The sequence below is a fragment of the Hyperolius riggenbachi genome, chromosome 6 (genome assembly GCF_040937935.1).
Source record: "Hyperolius riggenbachi isolate aHypRig1 chromosome 6, aHypRig1.pri, whole genome shotgun sequence".
NCBI lineage: Eukaryota > Metazoa > Chordata > Amphibia > Anura > Hyperoliidae > Hyperolius > Hyperolius riggenbachi.
In genome coordinates, this window is record NC_090651.1 from 296733174 (window position 1) to 296758379 (window position 25206).

General features: G+C 45.8%; 1 protein-coding gene across 1 annotated transcript in view; it reads left to right on the top strand.

The window, feature by feature from the left end:
• Nucleotides 1–25206, top strand: part of LOC137521626 (sarcoplasmic reticulum histidine-rich calcium-binding protein-like) — a 76022-nt gene that overhangs the window by 36218 nt on the left and 14598 nt on the right. The window contains exons 2-4 of the mRNA XM_068241125.1: nt 17206–17306; nt 20164–20232; nt 21550–21604. Of these exons, the coding sequence (XP_068097226.1) occupies nt 17206–17306; nt 20164–20232; nt 21550–21604 (225 nt within the window). The remainder of the gene's footprint in view (nt 1–17205; nt 17307–20163; nt 20233–21549; nt 21605–25206) is intronic.

A 25206-nucleotide genomic window follows, 5' to 3' on the forward strand; every position in this document is an offset into this window, starting at 1 on the left:
ATCTCTCATATCACTTCAATATATGGCTCCAATCATAGCTCCCAACTGTCCCTCTTTTGGAGAGACAGTCCCTCTTTGGGAACCAAATTCCCCTGTCCCTCTTTCTTCCTCATTTTACCCTCTTCCAGGACTGATGTACAGAATTACGTAAATACAGTACAGTATATGTATTTTTCTACTGAAAAATGTGCTTAATTGACTCTAAACTTTATTCCCATCGAGGGGCACAACTATAAATCAAGAGGCCCCCCAAAAACTTTAATGCCCCCCCCCCCCTCCCCAGTGTTCACACCCTTTCCCTTGCCTAATCTAATACTAAATAAATACTAAATAATAATTAGGGATGGCCCTGCTTAGGAGAACTCATGGAGAAGTATGTGATCAGTTTCATCAGGTGATAGATTTGTAAGGTTCTGATTTGCTGGTCCCGATCATGTGTTAAACCAGGAAGTCATCATCACTGCAAATCAGGACCTTACAAATCTATCAGCTGATTAAACTGATCACATGCTTCTCCGTGAGTTCTCTAATCAGGGCCATCCCTACTGCTGATCCTCACAGACTGGGGCCCATCTTGTAATCATCATAAAACAAGTGTGGACATGATCTGGGAATATCCCATTACCTGTCCCCAAACCTTTACCCACTCACCAAACTTCCTCACAAAAATACAAAGGACTACCATTGACGTGGAGAAAATAGGCCAATGCAGCCCAATTTATTAAACAATATTTTAATATAAAACAATTCTTAATAACCTAAGAAGTATAAACCTTGCAGGACAAGGAACCCCGGAAGCTAACAAACGTAGGTAATGCAACTATATATATAACCGGCCCCCAGCCGCAAACTCCGGCTCAGGGACAGCTGCATACCCTTACTAACCTCTTTCAGATGACGGATACCCTGAGAAATTCACCCGCGTGAATTCCTCCAATAATTAACCACCGTCCTCCGGGCTCCCTGCCCCGCCACCACAAACAAGGGAGAAACCTCACCCTTGTGCAGCCCACAAACGGAGCCCCCGCTGAATACCACCCTCTAAAGCCAGGGACCACAAATCTGTACCTATGGCGTTGAGGTGTACTCCATCACGCCTAAGAAACAAATCTAAATCCTCCTCTAAATCTTCGTGTCTCACTGCCACCCCCCCATTCCTAACCACAAACCGGGACACCTCCCTGTTCAGCTTCTTGCGAGCTCGATTAATTTTGTCAACGGACCGAGCCAACCTCCAATGGCTTCTGCCAATAATCTCAGACCACACTATAATTGTTCGTGGGAAAGTCAACCGCATCCTCATGAAATCACATTTTATATCTTGTATAATCTGCCTCGTGGTCCTTGAGGCCAGATCATTCCCACCGACATGGAGAACCAGTACCTCAGGGGCCCTGTCCAGGGCCACGAATCTCTGCAGTTCTGGCAATACCTTGGCCCATTGCATGCCTGGAATTCCGATCCACCGGACAGTTGCAGTCGCTCTCGGGATACCCAACTGCCGGCCGTCCGGCCGCACAGCGGCTCTGCGTGCACCCCATGCGACATATGAGTGGCCGAAAATCCAAACCAAGATTGGAGGAGCTGGGTTATCTGAAATAAACAAAAACTGAACAACTAACATAATACCTAACACTAGTTTACCTCCCCTTCACTGACCCATCATACCAACTGTGGCCTGACGTACAATTGGAATCTAGCTGATTCCCATCTTCCTATGCTCTTAATCTGATCATCTCGAAGCCCCCATCTGGCCGCCTCCGTGGCCGCTCCTATCCTAAATGAGTGCGATGCAAACTCGGCCGCAACAAGGCCCAAGCTGCTCAATGTTTTCCTAAACACCGCCACAAACTGGTATTTTGTCAATGGCACCCCATCTGCGTGACACAGCCATGAACCACCCGTCCGGGGGCGCACCCTCAAAAACTGACCCACCACCGCCACTGGACAACCCACTGATCCTTCCACGGGGAACAACGTGATCTTCCGGCCCCCGCCTAACTGATCTGTCTTTGATCTACGCAACTGCACCTCCACTCCTGTCTCCGACCATGCCACATCCCCTTCCAAGAAGCCACCCACCCCTCTTTTGTTGGGGCTCACTAATTCACTCACCCTGAAAGCCCCGAAAAATGCCAATACAAAAGCAGCACTAAATAACAAAACCTCGTATGGGGAACTACATATCTCTCCCAGCTTCCCCAAAATTGAAATCAACAGGCCAAATGTAACTGGGCGCCTAGTATCCTTGGGGGCTACTACTTGTCTCCTCAAACCTCTCAATGCCATGCGAACTCTGAAATCTTTAGTAACATCAGTTAAACCCTGAACTTTGAAATAAAACGATAATGCAGCCAAATTTTTTGCTATTACCCCCGGGGTGATCCCCGCAACCCCTTTTTCCGCCATGAATTTCAGCAACAAAAACAACCTTTCCTCATCTGCTTGGCAACCTCCAACTTGTCGCCACGACTCCTCCCATTGCGTCCACACCGCTGAATACGCTGCCCAGGTTGATGCTGACAATGATTGAGAAATCCAAACTCCTATTGTCCCACGGGTATCTTCCATAAGGCCGGAGGGCAGGAAGCCCCCTGCCGTTCTGCTCCCAGGACGAGGGTCCAAAATCTCTGCCATTGGAATCGAGAAAGAGCGTCAGCCACTTCATTCTCTACTCCAGGCAAATGGACTGCAAACATCAACATGTTGAATCTCAAACATCTTAACACCAACTGACGCAGTACTCTCACCACCGGAGGTGATGATGCCGTCAAACTATTGATTGCCTGCACCACACCCATATTGTCGCAATTAAATCGGATTCTCCTATTCCTCAACAAAGGTCCCCACAGCTCAACCGCCACCAAGATAGGGAATAATTCTAACAGTATCAAATTTTTCGTCAGGCCTAACGGTTCCCATGTTTCAGGCCAGGCCTCGGCGCACCACTTACCCGAGAAGAACGCCCCGAAGCCCAGAGATCCTGCGGCGTCCGTAAATAACTCCAAGTCATGGTTTGCGAGAGCTTCCTCCATCCACATAGAACGGCCATTAAAGTCAGCCAGGAATACCAACCACATACGCAAGTCCTCCTTGTGCTCTGCCACCAACCGGATCCTATGGTGCGGGGACGCAACGCCTGCTGTAGCCCTTGCCAAACGTCGGCAGAAAATACGCCCCATGGGCATAATTCTGCACGCAAAGTTCAGCTTACCGAGAAGCGACTGAAGCTCTCGCAAGGTGATCTTTTTTGAACCGAGCGTCCTGGTAATAGTGAGACGCAAGTCATCCACCTTATCACCAGGCAGCCTGCACTCCATGGCGACCGAGTCGATGACAATCCCCAAAAACTTGATTGTAGTCTGTGGGCCTTCGGTCTTTTCTTCTGCTAAGGGTATGCCAAACTGCGCACACACCTGGCGCATGGAGGCCAGCAGGTAAGCGCATTCAGCTAGAGCCTGCCCCCCGATAAAAAGAAAGTCATCCAAATAATGAATGACTGACTTTAACCCTGACACTTCTTTGACCACCCATTCTACAAACGAACTAAAGCGCTCGAAGTAAGAACAGGATATGGAGCACCCCATCGGGAGGCAGCAGTCTACGTACAGGTGTGACTCCCAAAAGCAGCCCAGCAAGCGAAAACTATCTGGATGCACAGGAAGCAACCGAAAGGCTGCTTCCACATCAGCTTTAGCCAGCAAAGCCCCTTTTCCTGTCCTTTTGACCAGCCGGACTGCTGAGTCAAATGACGTATAAACAACCGATGAAGCCTCGGGATCTATACCGTCATTGACCGAAAAACCTCTCGGATGAGAAAGATGATGAATCAGCCTGTACGATCCTGGGTCCTTTTTTGGGACTAAACCTAGTGGAGATACCACCAAGTCAGTAATCGGGGATTCTGAAAAAGGGCCTGCCATGCGGCCCAACTCCACCTCCTTCCATAATTTGGCAGAAACAACCTCTGGGCGTAACATAACAGACTTTAAATTGCGATAAGGCGGATGAGAACCTGGGACACCTGAACTAGGAATATGAAAACCCTCCGCAAAGCCCTTACGCAGAAAATCCGCATCTGCCGCATCCGGATACCTACTTAGATATCGCTCCATCCTTTCCACCATCACTGGAGTCCTCCCTTTTGTTTGCAGCATCTGCGGAACGACCTTTGTTTTGCTTATAGCACCTGGTATGGGCATGGCTTCCACCACAGGATGAGCATTCATGCTTGAACCTGCACGAACTTCCGAATCTGCATGCCCCCTCATTAAACTTCCAGCACACTCCTGGCTTCTTATTAGCCGGCTGCCCAGCTGACCCTGAGCTGCCGGCAGCTCCCTGAAAGGGCTGATTGCTCTTAGTCCCGGGGATCATCAACTGCATCCACATGCCTATGTCTTTCTGATCCCACCTGATCGTTGGGCGAATCGCTTTACACTGCCTAAAATGTTCATCATAGCGCAGCCATGCTGAACCTCCGTATAACCTGTGGGCCTCCGCTATACATTCCTGGTAACAAAAAAGGGACGAGCAACACTCGGGTTGCTTCTCCCCCAGTACACTGGCATATATGGAAAAAGCCTGTGACCAGTTTTGGAACGTCCGGGGAATGAGTCGGTACCTCCTACGTTCCTCCTCCTCTTTTTTACTCTCGTCGGGCTTGACCCGATCCAAGTTAAACTTACCCAATTGCAGTAACGAGAAGATCTCGATATACTCACCCTTCCAAATTTTTTCCCTAACTTCCTGTTTTAAATGCAAACCCAACGGTCCAGAAAAGCAAAGATAAACCTCCCCTTTTGCTGCGTCTGCCAGCCGCACCGTATCCATTTCCTTATCCTTTGGGGCATTCTGCGCCGGGGCAGTGACCACCGCGTTGGTAACCACATTCCCCCCAGGCTGCGTAACCCCACCAGCTGGCACTAGTGCTGTGGACCCTCCCACACCCGAAGGAATCCATGCTGCCACAGGTGACTGCTCAGAGGCCACCTGGGTCCGACTAGGCCCCTGTAAGGCATCTCTGATGCCGACAAGCAGGGTATTAATGAGGGATAATGCCGATGATGAGCTGTCCCCTAAGCCTGTAGTAACTGCTGACTGTGCTACAGACAGTGATCCCCCACTGCTACTCGCCCCACTAGCACTCTCCCCCCCCCTCACTAGCACATCACCCCTGTTATCATCATTTACAACATTTCCAACAAGGTTGCTCTCACCTGGCTGCACCGGACGTGGGTCCCGATCAGCCGACCCTCTTGGCCTTGCCGCCTCGAACCGACCACCATTTCCATCCGATCTCCCGGAAGCAGCGACCGCAGGGGAAGCGGCCCTGTTGTTACTCCTGCGCCTTTCACTTTCCAGTCGCCTCTCACCAGACCCCTCAGATTGGCGATCCCCATCTCGAGCCGACTGACCACGAAGTGATTCATTGCGCCCAGACCGTCCTCTGCTACCCGATGCTGTTTCCTGACGAGGTGGTGACGGAGAAGATGACCTGCCATGCCCGGCAGCCGCACTCCGTATGCTGCTATCAGAGCTACTGGACCTTGGCCTGCAAGCTTGCTTCCCCTTAGCAGCTGTCACCTTCTTCCCAGACCCCGGATTGGAGTCCTTCTTTGATCGCTTGGACTGCCTGGGTGTAGGGGCATCCGCCGCACGCTGCCGCCTCCCCTTAGTATCCTTCTGACCACTTCGCCTGTTTGAAGCTGCCGCTCCGCTCTGCTTGGGGTCACCTCTGCGCTGTTTGCCGCCACTAGGCCCCATACCGCTTGGGCCCGCCACCTCCTGGTCTCCTTGTGGTCGCTTACTCCCAGCCCCTTTGCTCCCAGCCGCGCTATTCTTCCTTGCTGGGGGGGCTGTAGTAGCTTGTCCCGGGCTACCTCCTCTCCTCTGACCTGCTGGGGAAGCGCTGGGACTCAGCCGCTCCGGCGGCCTGGAGATGCGTGCACTGACCCGCCCGGCTTGTTCGCTGGCTGCGCCCTCCGTCCTCTCCGCAATCTGCTGTGCCACCCATTCAGGTCCTCTAGCCGCTGCCTCGCTCCGCAGCATTGCCATCAGGCTGTCTAACTCCTCCATCACGGTGTTGTAAGCAGGAGAACACACAGGGAAGCCAACTTTCTCCTGTGATCTCCTCTCGTTCTGGCTCCTCCCCTTCCGCTGACACCCTTCCTGTCCTCAGCCACTGCTGTCCGACCCGCCTTCCCTCTGACTCAGGTCGCCTGGCCAAGCCCACCCAGAAATTAACCCCTTCCTTTCCTGACAGAAGGTCTATCCCTATCATGGGAGGCCTTCCTCAGCTCCTGCTCTCGCCTATCCAGGCCCTTCTTTATACTCATAACTAGTGTAGCCACAAAAACACCTGATCTAAAGGATGGACCTCTATGTTGGAAGGAGTGAAGTAGAAGTAGGGCCCCCTTACAGCTCTAAGCTCCCCTGCGATCCCCCTAGTTATGCCCCTGTTCCTATCCTTTAAATTGATATATTTCTTATATTCAAATGTTGATATAAAGGAAAATGAACCAGGATAAAAAGGACCAGTGTGGTTTGAATTATCATTTTTCTTATGAAATCTTTATGGTATGTGTAATCAGGGGTGTGGTGGAGGCATGATTAGGGGTGTGGTGTGGGTGTGGCTTAAGTGCCCCTCTTTCTTACCGATAAAAAGTTGGAGGTATGCTCAAATGAGTATCTCACGTCATCCACTATTATTGGTTGTATTGTCTGTGTGTGCAACCTAGGCTGACATAAAAATTAATAAGTGGTGTCTGGCTCTCACTCCACTAACTGGCAAGAGGACCTGTCATCCAAAAGAGCTGTAAATAGGGAATCAGGAGATGTGGGTGCCTGGGACTATTTGGACGCCCCATATACACTAATACAAAATATCGGCTATTGGGCTGCAAAGCAGAAATATTTATCGGGCACTGGGCCTAGTCCAAAAAAAACTTTTTGTTTGGAGAATTATGGTGGCCACTTACGATCCAACCTTTTTCATCCAATCTTACTATTTCTATCTAATATAAGGGGACTGCCTAAATTATCCATTCAATATATTCACTCAATTTACCCTTATTCTACAGAGATTTGGTAAGATTGAATGAAAAAGATTGGATCATTAGTGGCCACCTTTAGTGCTTTGATAAATATCGTTTTGAAATTCGTTTTGAGAATAATAATATCATAAATTATAATTTTGAACTTTTTTTTATCTTGGAAATGTATTGTTTTTATGTATTAACGTTATTTGCATTGGAGAAAGGGGGCTTTAGGATTAGGCATCAGGAAGTGGGGGGGGTTTAGGGTTAGGCACCATCAGGGGGGGTCTTAGGGTTAGGCACCACCACAGGGGCCCTAGGGTTAGGCACCACCAGCGGGGTCTTAAGGTTAGGCACCACAGGAGGGGGGGAGGTCTTAGGGTTAGGCACCCCTTGGGGAGGTCTTAGGGTTAGGCACCATCAGGGGGGGTCTTAGGGTTAGGCACCACCACAGGGGTCCTAGGGTTAGGCACCACCAGCGGGGTCTTAAGGTTAGGCACCACGGGAGGGGGGGAGGTCTTAGGGTTAGGCACCCCTTGGGGAGGTCTTAGGGTTAGGCACCACCAGGGGGGTCAAAAGGTTAGGCATCGGTAGAGGGTTCTGTTAGAGTAGGGTTAAGTTTAGTTGTAATAAAATATCGGGAATATCGACTAATGTTTTACTATGCTTATTATGACTCTTCATATATTTTCGTTTTCATTGTTATAGACAATATTTTGCGATTTATATTACATTTATTATTCTATCTCAGATAAAAATACAATAAAAATATTGTTATAGACAATATCTTAAAATTTCGGTTATACCCTTAATTTAATACATGGAGAAAATAAATCTAAGAAAACACTATAATTTTCCATTGAAACTCCTGTAAAATCCTACAATGCATTTCTCTTATACTAAGATCACTTTAGAAGTTTCTATGATCTGTGAAAAATGCTGTTGCGGTTTTCACAGGCCTTTCAGTAACTCATTCGGACATTTAATAAGCTTCAAGCTGATATGTAATAGTCCCCATAGCTATGCTTGGGAGTGTGGTGTTACGGGGCAGGGTTACAGAGGGCTCTCATATGGGTGCGCTATTTCTAGGGTCACCCTGATGACACTATTTCTTCTCCTGGTGTCACTAAACTGGTAACTTGCCAGTCAGTGCTGACACCAGCGGGAACATGACAAGAGAAGGCAGGATCATTATAGATGACCCTGGAAGGCACAGGGCCACATTCCATGCCACTGCCACATCACACTGCGCTCCTAAACATAGAACCTAAGATTTATGCTTATTGAATGGAAAATGCAGTCATTTATTATAAGGCACAGTCCGGGACTGACATTGCAGCTCTTTAATGCAGAAAAGATTTAACATTAAACTTCCTATTCACTACGGGTTACTATAAGAAGCGTCTGACTGCTCATGCCTGTACTTTGGAGGCCCACATCTCTGGGCCCACATTTACATATATTTGAACAGTAAATAGCATTTACAGTACTGTGCCACTAACAAAGTGGGGTGTGACCCATATGAAGGGTGCATTACAATTTGGAGACATTACAATAAGGGAATTATGTAGGCAATACTATAAATGGGGTCTCCATACAGGGAGCCACTGTATACGGCAACTTTATACCTGAATATGTTGGCATTGTTAAATTATGTACACACACTACATAAAGACTGACTCGGGTGAGAATAATTTGTGCATGTAGTGTGTGTACAGAGATCTCGACTCTCACACAGCAAATTTATTGGCCTTTTGTGTATCCCACCCCTTATCTGACCTAACTCATGATTCCTCTCCCCTTAATTACACTCGCTACACGGTTCTCAGCCAAAGTGGCTGGTCGGAACGCCTCTGCTGAGAAGCTAGAGTATATAGGGTGTTCCTGATACATCCTCGAGAGACCTGATTGTTTTGGCCAAGCTCAGACAGAGGCCATTGTTGTTGTCCTTAACCCTCCAACTAGAATTTTAAATAAACCTTATTATAATCAGCAGGTGTCCAGATTCTTATTGAAGAAGCACTTTAGGTCAGATAGGGAGCGTAGTCCTATTGACAGTCGCCCTAAGGCTGAGATTTCTGATATTGGAAACTTTGAAGACACACGTACCAGATGGACTCTTGATTTCTTGATGTTCGAGGGACAAAGTCTTGTTTCCATAGATGATGTCCAGCCGATCAGGGTAAAGAATCCGGATTTTTATCCGCTGACTGCTAGGACGTCTCCTGTAGAGATCTTTCAATACTTAGTAGAGAGGGAACTTATTGAGCTGGCTGGCACTGCCAATCAACGGCAGAAGCCCAATTTGTCTAAAGCGGAGTTTGGGGCCATTAAGAGTCTGCAGAATAATAGGGAAGTGGTTATACGCAATGCGGATAAGGGGGGTGCAGTGGTTATCCTCAATAGTACAGATTACAAGGCAGAAGCCTTGCGGCAGGTAGGGGACCCCCTGACATATCTCAAGCTACCCAGGAACCCCACTTGTGAATATCAGAAACAGCTTTCTGACCTTCTTAGCTATGGCAGGAGTCTGGGGGTGCTGGACCATAGACTGGCGGACTACTTGAGAGTTGATCGTCCTATAATCCCAGTTTTCCATCATCTCCCCAAGATTCATAAGCCGGGGGCTCCCCCGGAGGGCAGACCTATTGTTGCGGGTATCGGCTCTCTGGGGGAGCGCCTTAGCGAGTGGGTGGACTCCATGCTGCAGCCCCTGGTTAGGAGACTGCCGGGATATCTTAGGGATTCCAAGCACCTGCTGGCCAGTATGGAGGGTTTTGTGTGGGACGACAATTGTAGTTGGCTCACCATTGATGTTAAGGCCCTACATTCTTGCATTCCACAAGGTACTCTGGCTACTCTTCTGACTTGTGTGTTTTCATCTCTGCTGCTACTGAGTATCTCCTAACCCGCAATTATTTTATGTTCGATGGCGCCTTCTACCTCCAGAGGTGTGGAGCCTCCATGGGGGCCAGATTTTCCCCCTCCTTGGCCAACCTCTACATGGGGTGGTGGGAGGAGTTCCACATCTTTGGGGGTGGTGGGCGCCATCTGGAGCAGGTAGCGTGGTATGGGAGATTCATAGACGAAATTCTAGTCGTCTGGAGGGGTGGTCCTGATTCGGTACATCAGTTTGTGGATTGCCTTAATAACAATGAATGTAACCTGAAATTTACTCATGTTTGGCAGGCCAGTTCTATTGATTATTTAGATTTGACCTTGGAGGGCAATTCTACTTCAGGGGCTGTCCAAACCAGGACGTACCGGAAGCCTTGTACGGGAAATTCTACATTACAGGCAGCTAGCTGTCACCCTGTACACACGATCCGGGCGGTCCCGGTGGGCGAATTTATTCGGGCCAGCCGTAATTGCTCGGATCGGGTGGCCGAAAGACGAGAGTTTGATGTGGTAGAGGGACGTCTCAGGGAGAGAGGATATCCTAGGTGGATTATAGAAAGGGGCAAACAGCGGGCAGCCTCCACCCCAAGGGGTCAGTTGATACGGGCCAATGCCTCAGGACGCGATTTCAGAGATAGGTCCGCTTTTATAACCTCATTTAGCTCGGAGTTTCAGGAGGTTAGAAGTATCATCACCAAATACCTGCCTATCTTGGAGGGTGATGAGGACTTGCGGCCGTTTCTTCGCAATGGCGTCAGTTTTTCCAGTAGGCGGGCCCCCACACTGGGCGGTATGTTGTCCCCCAGCCTTTTTAGCACACACACAGAATCACTGACGTGGTTGTCTGCTAAAGGCTCATACAAATGTGCAATACCAACCTGTAACTATTGTGCTTTGCACACTAGAACAAAAATTGTGGAATCATTACATAATGGATATAGATCTAACATTAGGCATTTTATTAACTGCAGCTCCAAAAACGTGATATATTTGGTGACATGTCATATCTGTTCTCTCCAGTATGTGGGCTGCACTACCAGACCCCTTAGAGCCAGGATATCGGAACATTTCTTGGGGGCTGGGTGGTCCACACAAAATATCTCCAATGTTGCCAGACATTACCGACAGGCTCATGATGGTGATATGTCTGGCTTCTCCTTTCATGGAATAGAGAAGGTCTCCTTGCCTAGGCGAGGAGGTGACCTTCAGGCTCTAATCCGTAAAAGGGAGGCACTTTGGATTTTCCGTCTCGGTACTAGATCACCTAAGGGTTTGAATGCGAGGTGGGATCTGGCTTTGGTGACAGGTTGAGAATAGGGTGGCCTTCTGAACCTTGTATATATTCCTCTGATTACTTTTGCTCCTCACCTGTATGTGTTTTTAACTTTGTCAACGTTTAACCTTACTTTTTGATAGGGTCGGGCCCCGCCTCTTACTACCCTCCCTTTTTAAATTCACAATCAGAGTGCTATGATATGACTATGATTAAGGACTTGGAGTCCGAAACATGTTAGTCTAAGTGTTTTACCTGAACTGGATATGTCCTGAATAAACTACATTGGAGTGGAGACATTAGTGCGGACCTTCCTTTACTACTGTCCAGATTCAAGTCATAGCCACGCCCACTAAAGGAAGAAGTCACAGGTGCTTCCCTGATTGGTCCTAGAGAAGCACCTATGACCTCTTCCTTTAGGAGGCGAGGCTATAGACGGAAAATGGACATCTGGACACCTGGTGAGTATAATAAAGTCTATATAATAAAAAACCTGAACCGCTAATCGGAAGCGCTGTACAGTTTACTGTACAGCACTTCTAATCACCGGGAAATGCTAACGCAATCGCCCTAGGGATAGCTGCACACAGCGCTGTGGGGATTTTAAAGTGCTGCAGCGAATCCTAGTGGGTCCCAGGCCTAATGTAGCCTTTATATGAGTGAATGCTAGTCCCAGGCACGGGAGATGGCTAGTGGGACCAGGAAGCGTCCAGAGTCAGGGAATGCTTGTTTCCATCACAGAGGTATTTGCCTTCATGGAGGAGTTTGAGTCTCTGCAGAATGAGATGTGCACAGCTGCAGGGAGTCAGTTTCTAATTATCTGTCTGCAGTGTCTCTAATTAACCAGGGCTGGAGACTCACAGCAGAACACATGGGTCTCCTGTGAGACAAAGTGCTGAAGCGCCTTGAAGTTCTGCCTTTAGGAGGTTTTGTGGGAATCTCTATTAACTAGAGAGAAGGAAGAAGTTCATCCCACATGCCAGCGAGTGAGAGCTCTTTGTACTGCCCTAATGATTTACTATATACGTCGGGGAAAACAAGCTGAGCCACAACTAGTGTTATCTTCGCCTGTTGGAAGCTGTAGAGTTGACATATCAAGACGTGTAAGAAGAACCGCAGCTGCCCAGAGCAGACAATCAGGTTTCAGCTATTAAGTTGGATTGAACTCAGGCTTGGTGGGCAAGAAAGGCCGGCTCGGCTGAGAATCTTGACTGAATCAAGCATGTGTACAGCAGCTGCCCAATGTCTGCTTGCTGGATCTTTAGCATGGCTGGATTTCAGGCAAGTCCACAAAGGCCATGGCTTAGGGCACGAGGAAGCGAGAAGCGCGCAGCGGGCTGGCGTACTCATGCAGTCAAGCTGCCAAACGTGAATTGCAGCAGTTGGGAAAGTGTTTGGGACTCAGACGATGAAGGGGCAGAAAACGTGGCTAGCTTATTGTCTGTGACCTGAGCTGTCACTCATCACTGTAGTCCACTCTTCAAACCCAACTCCACCCTCCACCCAGCTCCAACCTATCAACTCCGCCCTCCACCCAGCTCTAACCTATCAACTCCGCCCTCCACCCAGCTCCAACCTATCAGAGCAGAAAGCATTGATTTGGCCCATAAATGGAATACAAATTATAACCATTTTGATCATTTCAGATGTAATCGATCCACAAAACAGATGAATAAAATGACTGACAAATTGGTCGTTTGTAGTCAATTGGCATCATCAATCGGAAAAATTGATCGATCAGTTAATAAGCATTTTTAAATACATTGATTACTGGGATCAATAACAGTGTGTGTGTGGTGGGGGTTTGCTGTTTGTCAGGGGGTGGCTGGTGATAGTGGCCTTTAATGGTAAAAAGTGCAAATCTAGCCCTGATCTTTAGCAATCCCCAATTCCCAAGCAAGCAACGAGTGCATTGTCCTCCCCACTCACACACCCCACGGTAAGCTGCTCAATGTCCCTCCATGCCACTCAATAGCAACAGACATGTCGCTAGCCTGCAGGCTAGTGAAGCATCTGTACAGCACTAGTCACAGCTATGTCACAGCTAGGGTCCCGATTCTTGCTGGGCGATAGCAATCTCTTGGTGTGTACATAGCTTTACTGAAACAAGGATTATGATTGGTTGTTCTGAGTCACAGCAGCATTTTTACTCTAGTTTCTTACCAACTGTCTAAATCAAAAAGAAAAAGCCCCAGAAAAGAACCGATTAATACTTTTGCCGCCCCTAGGCCATCTTTCCTGTGGCTCCTGTTTCATGTGCAGCAGTGTCCCTCCCGTCCAATGCACAGCACCTTCTTCCATGGGTAGCATCCATTTACAGCAATCCTTCTCTTCCGTGTACAGCTCCCTTGAGCAGCACCCCTTATGTGTTGCTCCCACCCCCTTAGGCAGCAGCCGCCCAAGCCTCGGGCCTTTGTGTCTTTTTCCAGAAATCTGGTCCTGACCACAGGGCTGAAAGACTACTGTATCTGTATATTTCTGTCTGTCATTGACAGTATGATAATGAGATGAGGTTTCTTCTGATCCTGTTGTCTACTGAACTCAGCAACCATCTCATATCTATGGTGTCTGTAGCAATAGAGTGTCAGGAACTAGACATTTTTTAGAAGTTTGGAATGACAGCCACCACAGCTTTTGAATGTAATGTATAATTTAAAGCCCACCTGAAGTGGTTTTCAGAAAATGAGAAGACTACTGGGTGGCACAGTTGCAGCATAAGGTAATAGTTGGTGTTGTAATTTACCTGAATTAACCTCCCTATAACCTAGTCTCCTGCTCCACCACTTCCTGGGTATGCCTGGCAGACCACCATAACCCATGCATGACGCTTGGCTGGTCAGTTGGCATCAGTCTGGTGATGCCGGGAGAGTGTGAAAAAACAAATTCTGAATACCTCAACTTCTGGAATTTGCATATGAGTCAAGACTGGTAATACCGATGAGGGGCATTGATTCAGGTCTGTGACAATAATAACTAGCACATTATGGTGCCCGCTGTGCCACAGTAGTCAGTTTTTTCCAACCATTTCAAGTTTGGTTTAATGCATGTCAACCGCACTTTGAACTCAGTCATTAGTGTTTCCTGTGTACACGGACCTTTGACTTTAATTGAAGTTCAGTTTGACCACAGAAGGCAGCCTGAACTCAGTGGTCTATGTACATTGACCCTTTGGGTCACTGGGGCAGATTTATCAAAATCTGAACAAGGAAATTGAAGCACAACTGATGCTAAAGTCAAGTGAAGAAGAAAGATTCTGATTGGTCCCTCAGAGCACCTGCTCCACTTCTGCAAATATTTTGTACCAAGAAAAAACACAGAATCCAGGCTCCTCGCCTCGAGCTAGGACATGTTAATATTTTACTATGTGATAGGAGGTGCTGGAGGGGGTGTGGCAAATAAAACAGTTAACCTTCCACACACTTGCATGCAAATTCTTTCACATAACTCATGCAGGAACCAACACTATCCCTACGGCTAAGTTAAAAGCAGGGGTCCTTGTTACAAGAATAAAGTCACATACACTGTGTAGGGTTCCACAAGCAGGAAGATCAGTGTACGATTTGCAAGAACATCAGACGGTGCATAGTCAGAACTGTGTGATGGATACACTTTTGTGCTGTGCAGTATTACGTTCTGACAATGCACTGCTGCAAGCATTTCTGAATGCAATGCGGTACTGTCCTATTCAATGTATTCTGTACACAGCAACGTGAGCGTGCTCTTGGGCAAAGTCCTCTGCAGTGCGCAGGCTTGCAAGCTGAGCAGAATCCCCCAGAGCCTCAGACACTGACAGAATTAGAAGAGAAGAAAAAAATAAGAGCAACAGGTGCAGCGTTCTAGTAAACACACTGCAGTGAGCTGGGACGGTTGTAGGCAAAAGGCTTTGGCACTTGAAAAAAACAGGTAACCAGCACAGCTGACCCGAAGAGAAACAGATCAGTAGTTGTGTGGTGTGACTGGTGGTGGTTTGGCGATGCAGAGGTGACATGATGCAGTAGGGACTGAGGTATGACCTGCATGCTCTAAAGACAGAAGGTCTGTGCAGCACACCTGATGACAGGGAAAATTATCATTGGTTCATGGTGGGCCAATGAGAATTCTCCCTGTTGCTAGGTAGGACTTCTGTTGATTCCTAAGGGTGGCCACTAACGATCCAATCTTTTTCATCCAATCTTACCAAATCTATGTACTAGAAGAGTAAACTTAGTGAATATATTGAATGGATAACTATAGGCAGTTCCCTTATATTACATAGAAATGGTAAGATTGGATGAAAAAGATTGGATTGTTAGTGGCCACCCTAACAATCCAACAGGGTGCCCCATGCTTTTGCCAGGTTCTGATCGGTCTCGGGAAGAGTGGCGGCAGACAAGTGGATGGGTGGGGAGGTGAATGCAGCAGATGCAAAATGGCCAGTATGTGAACAATGCCAGCGCATCTTGAGCAGATGCGCTTACTGCACTGTTTCTGCATTTACTGCATTCGTGGTGCAATGTGAACCAGTTTTTTACCTGGCTGCCAGCTTGGTTTGCTGACTGTGAATTTCAGAAATGCTTTGGTTGGATGGAAAATCAGTCAATGAGCTGTCCAAACTCCTCCCCCATCCTATTATCATCCACTGGATGGAGTCAGAGAGGAGGTGGGAGAGGACACCAGTCAGTCATTCCTGTGAACACAGAGCTGAATCCACCCACTTCCTTTATGTGCTCCACAGGAGTGTGCGGAAGGAGGAGGAGAGTGAGGTTAGGCGGAGGAGGACACAAAGTGACTGAAATATGTAGTGTAGATCTCATCAATGGGCCTCCTAGATTAATTAGACCGCAAGTAAACTGTCCAGGCCATCCCATACAATCAGCACAGAACTTCAACAATAAACCATGTTTGCTAATATCAGAAACACAACCACAGCAGAACAGTAAGCTTCACACAAAAAAAGTAAATAAACGGAAAAATCTTGTGCATGGAGACAGAAAAGCAGTCAGGCAGGTTTGAGAATCTTGTCTCAATTCTAACACTGGCTAATCCCCGCCCCTTCTCATAGCCAAACCAAGAATGATTGCTGAATCAAGCATTAATGTTTAAGTGATGGCTTACAGACAAAAAAAAACCTCTGTTACCTGTGGTCAACACACTTGTACTAGGCCACAGGTGTCAAACACAAGGCCCGTGGGCCGAATGCCATTTTATATGGCCCTCGATGGGAATCCAAACCTCTCCACCCCCATGTGGCTGCTAAAACACACACACAAACCTTTCCCCCCCAACAACATTTACCCACATAGCAGAGTAGTGCAGCAGACCAGTAGCAGCAACGGAGGCGTGTATATCAGCGAGGGGTTAGTTAGTGTTAGGCATGGGTGGAAGGTCAGTTAGGGTTAGGCATTGGTGTGTGTGTGGGGTTGGTTAAGGTTAGGCATCAGTGGAGGTGTTTGGTTAGGGTTAGACATTGCCAGGGCTGTGAAGTTGGAGTTGAGGACTCGGAGCAATTTTGGGTACCTGGAGTCAGAGTTGGTAGTTTCATTAACTGAGGAGTCGGAGTCGGATGATTTTTGTACAAAATCCACAGCCCTGGTAAGTATTAGACTAAGGAGTCGGAGTCGGATTCGAAGCCATTTTGGGTACCTGGAATCGAAGTCTGAGGTTTCATAAACTGAGGAGTCGGAGGAGGAGTTGGATGATTTTTGTACCAACTCCACAGCCCTGGGCATCAGTGGGGTGGTTTGGGTAGGGTTAGGTATGATGGGAAAGGGGGGAAGTTGGTGAGGCAGGGCTCGTGGGAGAATAGTATTAGGTTTTAGCGGTAGTAAAATATCACTAAAACTTTACCGATACTTTACTATAGTAATTACCAATTCAATTTCTGTGGCACCCATTTTGCATATAAAAGACACAACTACAGTAGATAGATTTTGTGTGGTTTCATATCACATTCTGATTTTGCTTTCATTTTAGTGCTTATGATTTGACTCCTGTTCTGCACTGTTTTTGTTTTTAAAGATGATAATGATGATGATGATGATGATGATGATGATGATGATGATGACGACGACGACGAATATACAGAAGGGTCACTGTGCCGCTACTGTGCGTTCTGCAAGGTAAAGTGGCTCGTTTGCCATTGCAACCAGGTCAATGTTAATTTTGTTAAAGTGGAAGAAAGCTGTATAAGTAATACAAAATGCAAAAGCTTTTTTGAAAATGCTTCATAACATATTTAAAACTTCAGCAAATTACAAGGCAGACACCTACAGACCAGTTACAACACCCACTATTGACCAAAAATGTTCATGTATCTCAAGCTGATAAATAGAAAGGTAAAGTACCAAAAATTTTAAAACCTCCAGGCCAACTAAACCCAAAATTATATAAGGCAAATTCTGAATTGTTAGCTTGTATACATACATAAAACAGTAAGGAGTCTTTGTGCAAGGCTCCCTAATGATTCTGGTCACCTGCGGAGTGCGCCCTAAGTGCAATATAAATGCTCTGTGTCTTGTATGTATATACTGAATATATACTGAAAATATATATATATATATATATATATATATATATATATATATATATATATATATATATATATTTATAATTTTGTAACTCTTACTATGATTCAAGTGCATAACTGGTGGTTGTCTTTTCTCATTCCTGGTTTCTTTTTAATACACAGGTCATCTATAGAATGTGGTCATTTTAAATGAATTATGATGCACTAAAGTGGTTAATGATTTTGCTTTTCTGATTACCATTGTATTTAAAGAATTGATTTTTCTATTGACGTGTTACTTACTCATGTTTGACTATTGATTACGCACTCCTGGACATTATTCCTATAGAGCTTTTGCAGGAAAATGAGTGTTTGTGTAATGGCACAATGTTTTTTAAAGACGCGCTCAAACTCACTTCTCTGTCAACTTAGGAAAATGCTATTGGTAAATCTACAGGGAGGAGAAGATCATAGTTTTCCGACTTGTCCTTCTGGGTGGGGCAAGTCGGTTGTGGGATGGTGTCTGAGCACATAACATAGGAGATGTCTGCAGCACATTTCTTTCATGAAAATGTCCCTTATTCAATTCACTTTTTCTCTTAACCTCCCTGGAGTTCTGAATTCCCGCGGCTGTGCGGCCGCGGGAGGGTTTTTTTACCCTATTTTTTTTCCTATCATGTAGCTAGCCTAGCGCTAGCTACATGATTCCCCCCTCCCTGCGGTGTCCCCCCAGTGTCTCCGATCGCCGCCTGCACCCATGTAGAACAGGAAATCCCGTTCTGAATGAGATTTCCTGTATGGGCTTCCCCCGTCGCCATGGCGACGATCATTGACGTCGTGACATCAGGGGGAGTCCCGATCCACCCCACAGCGCAGCCTGGCGGTGATTGGCCAGGCTGCGCACCGGGTCTGCCTGCCTGCTCCCCCCGTTTTTCTTCTCCACATTTTTTCGGCTCTGGTATCCTTTAAGTTTTCTACTAGAAGATAATTTTGCATCTTCTATTAACTTTTCAGCACTCTCTGCAATTGAAAAAGTGGTGAAAAAGTATTGTCAAAATTAGATTTTCTGAGCGTTTTGCGATTTGAAATCTCTTGCTATTGTAATGCTATGGGTGTGATCCCATTTGAGCGATGTGATTTTATAAAAATCCCCCACAGCATTGCATTAGTAAGAGCTTTTTCAAATCACTAGTGATTAGAAATCTCTCCTAGTGGGTTTCTGGCCTAAGGGCTTTTTTGCCCTTTTTCCAGTGCATGCGATTTTCAAAATCGCCCACAAAACACTTGTGCAATGAATCTCTATGAGAAGGTTCATAACAGCACTTTGCGTCCGCTTTGCCAATTAACCTATCTGTATGTTTTTGGGGATGTGGGAGGAAACCAGAGTACCCGGAGGAAACCCACACAGACACAGGGAGAACATACAAACTCCTTGCAGATGTTGACCTAGCTGGGATTCTAACCTGGGGACTCAGCATTGCAAGGCAAATGCGCTAACCACTATGCCACCGTGCTGGTAATAGCCTGTTGTAAGTCGCTGGAACTCTTTATTAGGATGATACCACTGTGAACAGCAAAGTCAGCAGATGCATATCAAATTGACACTGCTTTAAATATTTACCGGATGAATCGTTCAGGCATAGCATAGTTAAGGACCTCTTTATCAGGGCATAATATTCCAGGATTACCCAAGTGCAGCTGTCACAAGCAATGCTCCCTGACAAGATATACTGTATACAGTCCTGCAGCTGTCACCAAAACGCTATTATCCCTTGATGATGAGACCCTGGCTGTCCTGAAATATTGGTGTGCTTTACTGATTCCTCCAGTATTCAAAAGCGTGCGGACTCTCTGTGCATCCATTGATGTTGCGGCATATTTCTGAGAAGAAATGCAAGACCTAAATAAAGTATACGTAGGATAAACTGATTCCAGGGTTTTTTTACTTACTTGGGGCTTTCTCCAGCCTCTTGTAGTCCTTCAGCTCCCATGCCCCTCAGTTGTGCTGCTGTCAGCCCCTGTTAAGCCTAAGACTCGAGTGAGTCACAGACTATTGCGCATGTGCTGTGTGCACCCCCCGATTGGGCTCCTGTTCCTGAAAGCATACTGCACATGCGCATTTCGTTAAGACTGTAAGGGCTTGATTCACAAAGCGGTGCTAACCTACTTAGCACGTCTAAAGTCTTTAGACGTGCTAACCAGGGTGCTAAGTAGGTTAGCACCGGATTTCTCAATCAGATCGCGCGCAAAGTTTTATGCGTGCAAAGTCCTACGCGCACGCTAAGTCCCATAGGCTTTAATGGGCACTTCGCGCGGAGTGTCCTGCGCTCTGTGCAGTGCGCGCGTAAAGTTTTACGCGCATAAAGTTTTGTTTTCATGTAAAAGTGCCTAATTATTGTGTGTTATAAAGAACGTGAACTGTGTATCCCTTGTCCTGATTGTAATATGTGTGTTTTTTTAATCTCCCCCAGCACTGCGGAGACTGTGATAAGTGCCCGTGTGAGAAGGGTGACAAGAGCGAGCACTGTCAAAACTGCGAGGTAAGGCTCCTCAACTTCCTTAGCTGGTCATCTTCATGACAGGAACTTTCTTAGAGCTGTGTAAATGGAAACATTTCCGTTCTCTCGGGTAACGCTGCATCTGAGCTGCTGCCACAAATAGGGTCTAAGCGAGCCCTATTGGGAGGACACCTGTTACCATATGCTAGTGGCTGGAGACAGGGCCTGAGGACCTGCTGACTTCAGTCTATCCCATGTGTCCATGTGCTCTGACAGCCTGACACATGTCAGAGATAGAGGATCTATGGAGCGTGCAAACGCCTCAAGTTCTGTACGCTGCAAATACTCAATGTCATTTTGCCTTCTTAAAACAGAAGGCATTTGTGATCATTCAGCTGTAAGTGAGCAAGTGTGGTTTCCCATGATGCATCACTCTTGAATATGCAAATCATCTGAAAGCAAGGCTGTACATCCAAAACCACGGGTGTATAGTGAGCCTGTATCTTATACATTTTACAGATAGAGTGACAATGCCAGGCCAGTATATCTTTATCCATTATTTTATGTTAATGCATTATTTTGCGGGGATTTGAAGAGACTCCAAGATGAATAAAACAAAAGTTTTATACATACCTGGGGCTTCTTCTAGCTCCATCCACACGGATCGCTCCCATGCCGCCATCCTCAGCCTTCTCTATCGCCGCTACCGGGTCACGACAGACCTATCAAGCAATTATTGGTCTGAGCCATGCTTACGCGCTGTGAGTCCTACAGGAGAAAAGCGCTTTACAAATGTTATTTGTTGTTGTACTTCCAAGGCCTGCCTGACCACAGAAATTTTAGGCAGATAAGGACTGTAATTATTTTATTGCATACATTAGCAAAGAGCAAACAAAAGGTTTCATCAGTGTGTGGGGGGGAGGGGGGTCATGGAGAGATAGGACACTGTGCTGCAAAGATTTTAGAGAGGTCACAGATGCTATTTACACAACTTCCCCTGGATAAATTATGGGCAGCTAGAAGGGGAGGGGGGAACATGACAGCTCCTATAGCTATTAGAAAACATGACAAACTTCAGGAAAAAAGTGGCACTTGGTTCCCTTTAAGAGTAGTGGAGAGTGACCCATAGCAACCAATCAGAACATTTATTTCAGTATTGTGAACAAAATGAGAAGAAGGTTGATTCTTATTTGTTGCTATGGCATACTTCCTGTTTCAAGCCATTGTAGTTCTTTACTGTGTTATCCCACAAGTGGATCTCATGTAATGGAAAAAATGATCCCCTCCTCCTCTGATAAGTTGTGACCTTTATACAACACGGAATGTCGATTACACAAGTGATTCCTCTTCTCTTTGCAGTACTGCCAGTTTTGCTATGTGTGTCCAGTAATATGTGAGACAGCCTGCAAGCCTGGTAAGTTACACAATTATATACAAACTGTTACTTGTATTACTAGTGTGGTAGCACAGGACAGAAAGGACCTGAAACTTTTATTGTATCAACACAAATAGCTGGGCTGAAGGAGGGTTTGTTTTTGTAGTGTGGTAATATTTGATGTAAGCCTGCCCTCTGGTGGACATTTTCAGGTACTGCATGTCATCAATAACTATAACTGAAAGAAGTATAGACAGAAGCCTATTATAAAGTTGGCAATCGGCAGGAAATTATTATTGTATATTTGTGTAGTGCTGACATCTTCCACAGCACCTTAAAGTACTATTATCAAGAAAAATTAAAAAAATAATTAAAATGCATAGGCATGCATACAAATAAAATGTACATTAGTCACAGTGGAAATTACTTGTTTGCTATGTCGCCGTCACTTACAGTAGGCAGTAAAAATCTGACAGCTTTTAGAGAAGTCCAACTCCTCATGAGGGATTCTCAGGGTTTTCTTTATTTTTAAAAGAAATGAATGGTAGTTGCTCAGCCCTGGGGAAGATGGTAAAAGTCATATAGACAGGGGGCTGAGGAGCAGCCCCCCACAGGTAAGTAATGCCAATCAACCCAAACTTTACTCTATTACAAACCTCTCCTATGTTCCTATCACTTACAGTAGTTAGTAGAAATCTGAAGGAAACAACAGGTTTTTGACTTGTCCATCTCGTCATGGGGGATCCTTACAAAATCACTCCCTGGACAGGATCTATACAAATATGCAGAGCCTCCCCCCCCCCCCCTCAAGCTCCGTACTGCGCATGTGCATAGGACAGCGATGGACCGAGGGCATGGAGAGAGGACTGGGAAGCCTCTATGGGATCCCGAGCCTTCCTTCTGGTAACAATTTTTTTCTAGGTGGCTTCAGTATCACTTTCACTTTAAGGCTGACGCACACTGGTAAGTATTTTTAATAGATTAGATTAGATGCTCAATTGGTTAAAACCTTGGATTCAAAAATCTGTAAGAAAAACCTAGGTGCCTCCCAATCACTTTTGATTGAAAGAACGATCAAAGTTCAGGAAAAGCATTGAGGTGGCAGTGTTTCAACAGACATCCAATCAGATTTCTTTTGAAATTATCAACTGAGAGATGAAAAGAAAACCTGTGAGGATTTGTAAATATAATACGAAAGGAGACGCTATTATTCTCTAGGATTTTCTCAGGAGCCCAACAATTGACAGTACGGCAGTATACCCCTAGGTGGCAAAAAAGGGCCATTTGAAGGGGTACATTTTATACATATACCGTGGGATGCGAACGTTTCGTCAACCTTGTTAATTGTCATGATTTTCCTGTATAAATCGTCGGTTGTTACGATAAAAAATGCCCGTTAAATATATCATATAGGAGACACACACAGTGATATTTGAGAAGTGAAATGAAGTTTATTGGATTTACAGAAAGCGTGCAATAATTGCAGGTGTATAAATTTGGGCACCACAAAAGGCAATAAAATCAATATTTAGTAGATCCTCCTTTTGCAGAAATTACAGCCTCTGAATGCTTCCTGTAGGTTCCAATAGGAGTCTGGATTTTGGTTCCTCTTTACAAAACATCTCTAATTCATTCAGGTTTGATGGCTTCCGAGCATGGACAGGTCTCTCTAACTCACACCACAGATTTTCAATTATATTCAGGTCTGGGGACTGAGATGGCCATTCCAGAACGCTGTACTTGTTCCTCTGCATGAATGCCTCAGTGGATTTTGAGCAGTGTTTAGGGTCGTTGTCTTGTTGAAAGTGTAAGAAACTATATGTTTCTCTCGGCAACACACCTTTATTCCGGCACCAGCAACTCATTAGTAAGAGCTGCAAACACGACTCTCATCACAACAAAACAGCATAGGAGATAGAACTTCTTTAGGCGTCTTCCAAGTTACAAAGTGTTTATTCAGTAAACAGATATACAGATACAGTTCGTTACATCTTAGCAAAGCAGATTATTCTGTAGTAAGTCTTTTGCGTTACAGCTTCTTGATTCCCTTGCATGGAATCAGGTTTCTTCTCATGTCTAGTGGGGGAAGAGGAGGGAGGAGAGCTGGTTCCAGTTCGGTGCTACATGTGTTATTTTTCTTTAACTTGCATAGTTCAGTGTCATGTGTTTTTTTATTTTCACGGATTGCAGAGCGTAGGTTTAGTTGGGGGGGCCAATACAGCGCCCCACCCCCTCTATACAGATTGGGGGGAGCACGGTTAAGGTGTTTTGTGTCTGCGGACATATGCTAACAGCTGGAAGATCCATCCCCGGCGCAGCTTCAGCGTTGTCACTGATTCCTGGACACTGGTCTCCAGATTCTGCTGATACTGAGTGGAATCCATGCATCCCTCAACTTTGACAAGATTCCCAGTCCCTGCACTGGCCACACAGTCCCACAACATGATGGAACCACCACCATATTTTACTGTAGGTAGCAAGTGTTTTTCTTGGAATGCTGTGTTATTTTTCCTCCATGCATAACGCCCCTTGTTATGCCCGAATAACTCAATTTTAGTTTCATCAGTCCACAGCACCTTATTCCAAAATGAAGCTGGGTTGTCCAAATGTGCTTTAGCATACCTCAAGCGGCTCTGTTTGTGCTGTGGGGGGAGAAAAGGCTTCCTCTGCATCACTCTCGCATACAGCATCTCCTTGTATAAAATGCGCCATTTGGTTGGACCATACACAGTGACTCCATCTGCAACAAGATGATGTTAAAAGTCTTTGGTGCTGGTCTGTGGGTTGACTCTGACTGTTCTCACCATTCGTCGCTTCTGTATATGTGAGATTTTTCTTGGTCTGCCACTTCGAGCCTTAACTTGAACTGAGCCTGTGGTCGGTCATCCATTTCCTCAATATGTTCCTACCTGTGGAAACTGGAAACAGACAGCTAAAATCTCTGAGACAGCTTTCTGTATCCTTCCCCTAAACCATGATAGTGAACAATCTTTGTCTTCAGGTCATTTGAGTTGTTTTGAGACCCCCATGTTGCTAATCTTCAGATGAAATTAAAAGAGGAGGGAAACTTACAATTAATCCCCTTAAAGCGGGGATTTCTACTTTGCTCTAATAGATTATTTACAGCATATTATATACAACCAGCATTTTTTTTTTACTAGAACTGCATTCAAAGGGTTAACACAGGCTTTAGAAGCTTCCCTTACAGCAGAGCTGGCCGCTTCCGAAACTTTACATAATGTTAACTAGTGTTTAATTGTATCAAGTCAGGAATGTAAACAAAGCCTTCTCTCACACCACGGGGTCTCACAAAGACAATGAGACGAGCATAAATGCTTTCTGATGCTTTCTGATTAAGTTAGAGGATGAATAAAGCAGTTACAAATAAAATGCAAAGTCAGCTCTCAGAGTAAAATTAGTGTATTTTAGGAATGTATAATTTCTAAATGAATAATTATACTTATGCACAAAAGCAAATATGCTAACTGTATGGCATATAAAAAGTAGGAAAATGTTTTTATTGAATATTATGTCAGGGTTTTATACCGCTTTAAATACTCTCTCTCATAATTGGATTCACCTGTGTATGTAGGCCAGGGGTCACTGAGCTCACCAAGCCAATTTGAGTTCTAAAGGTTTTG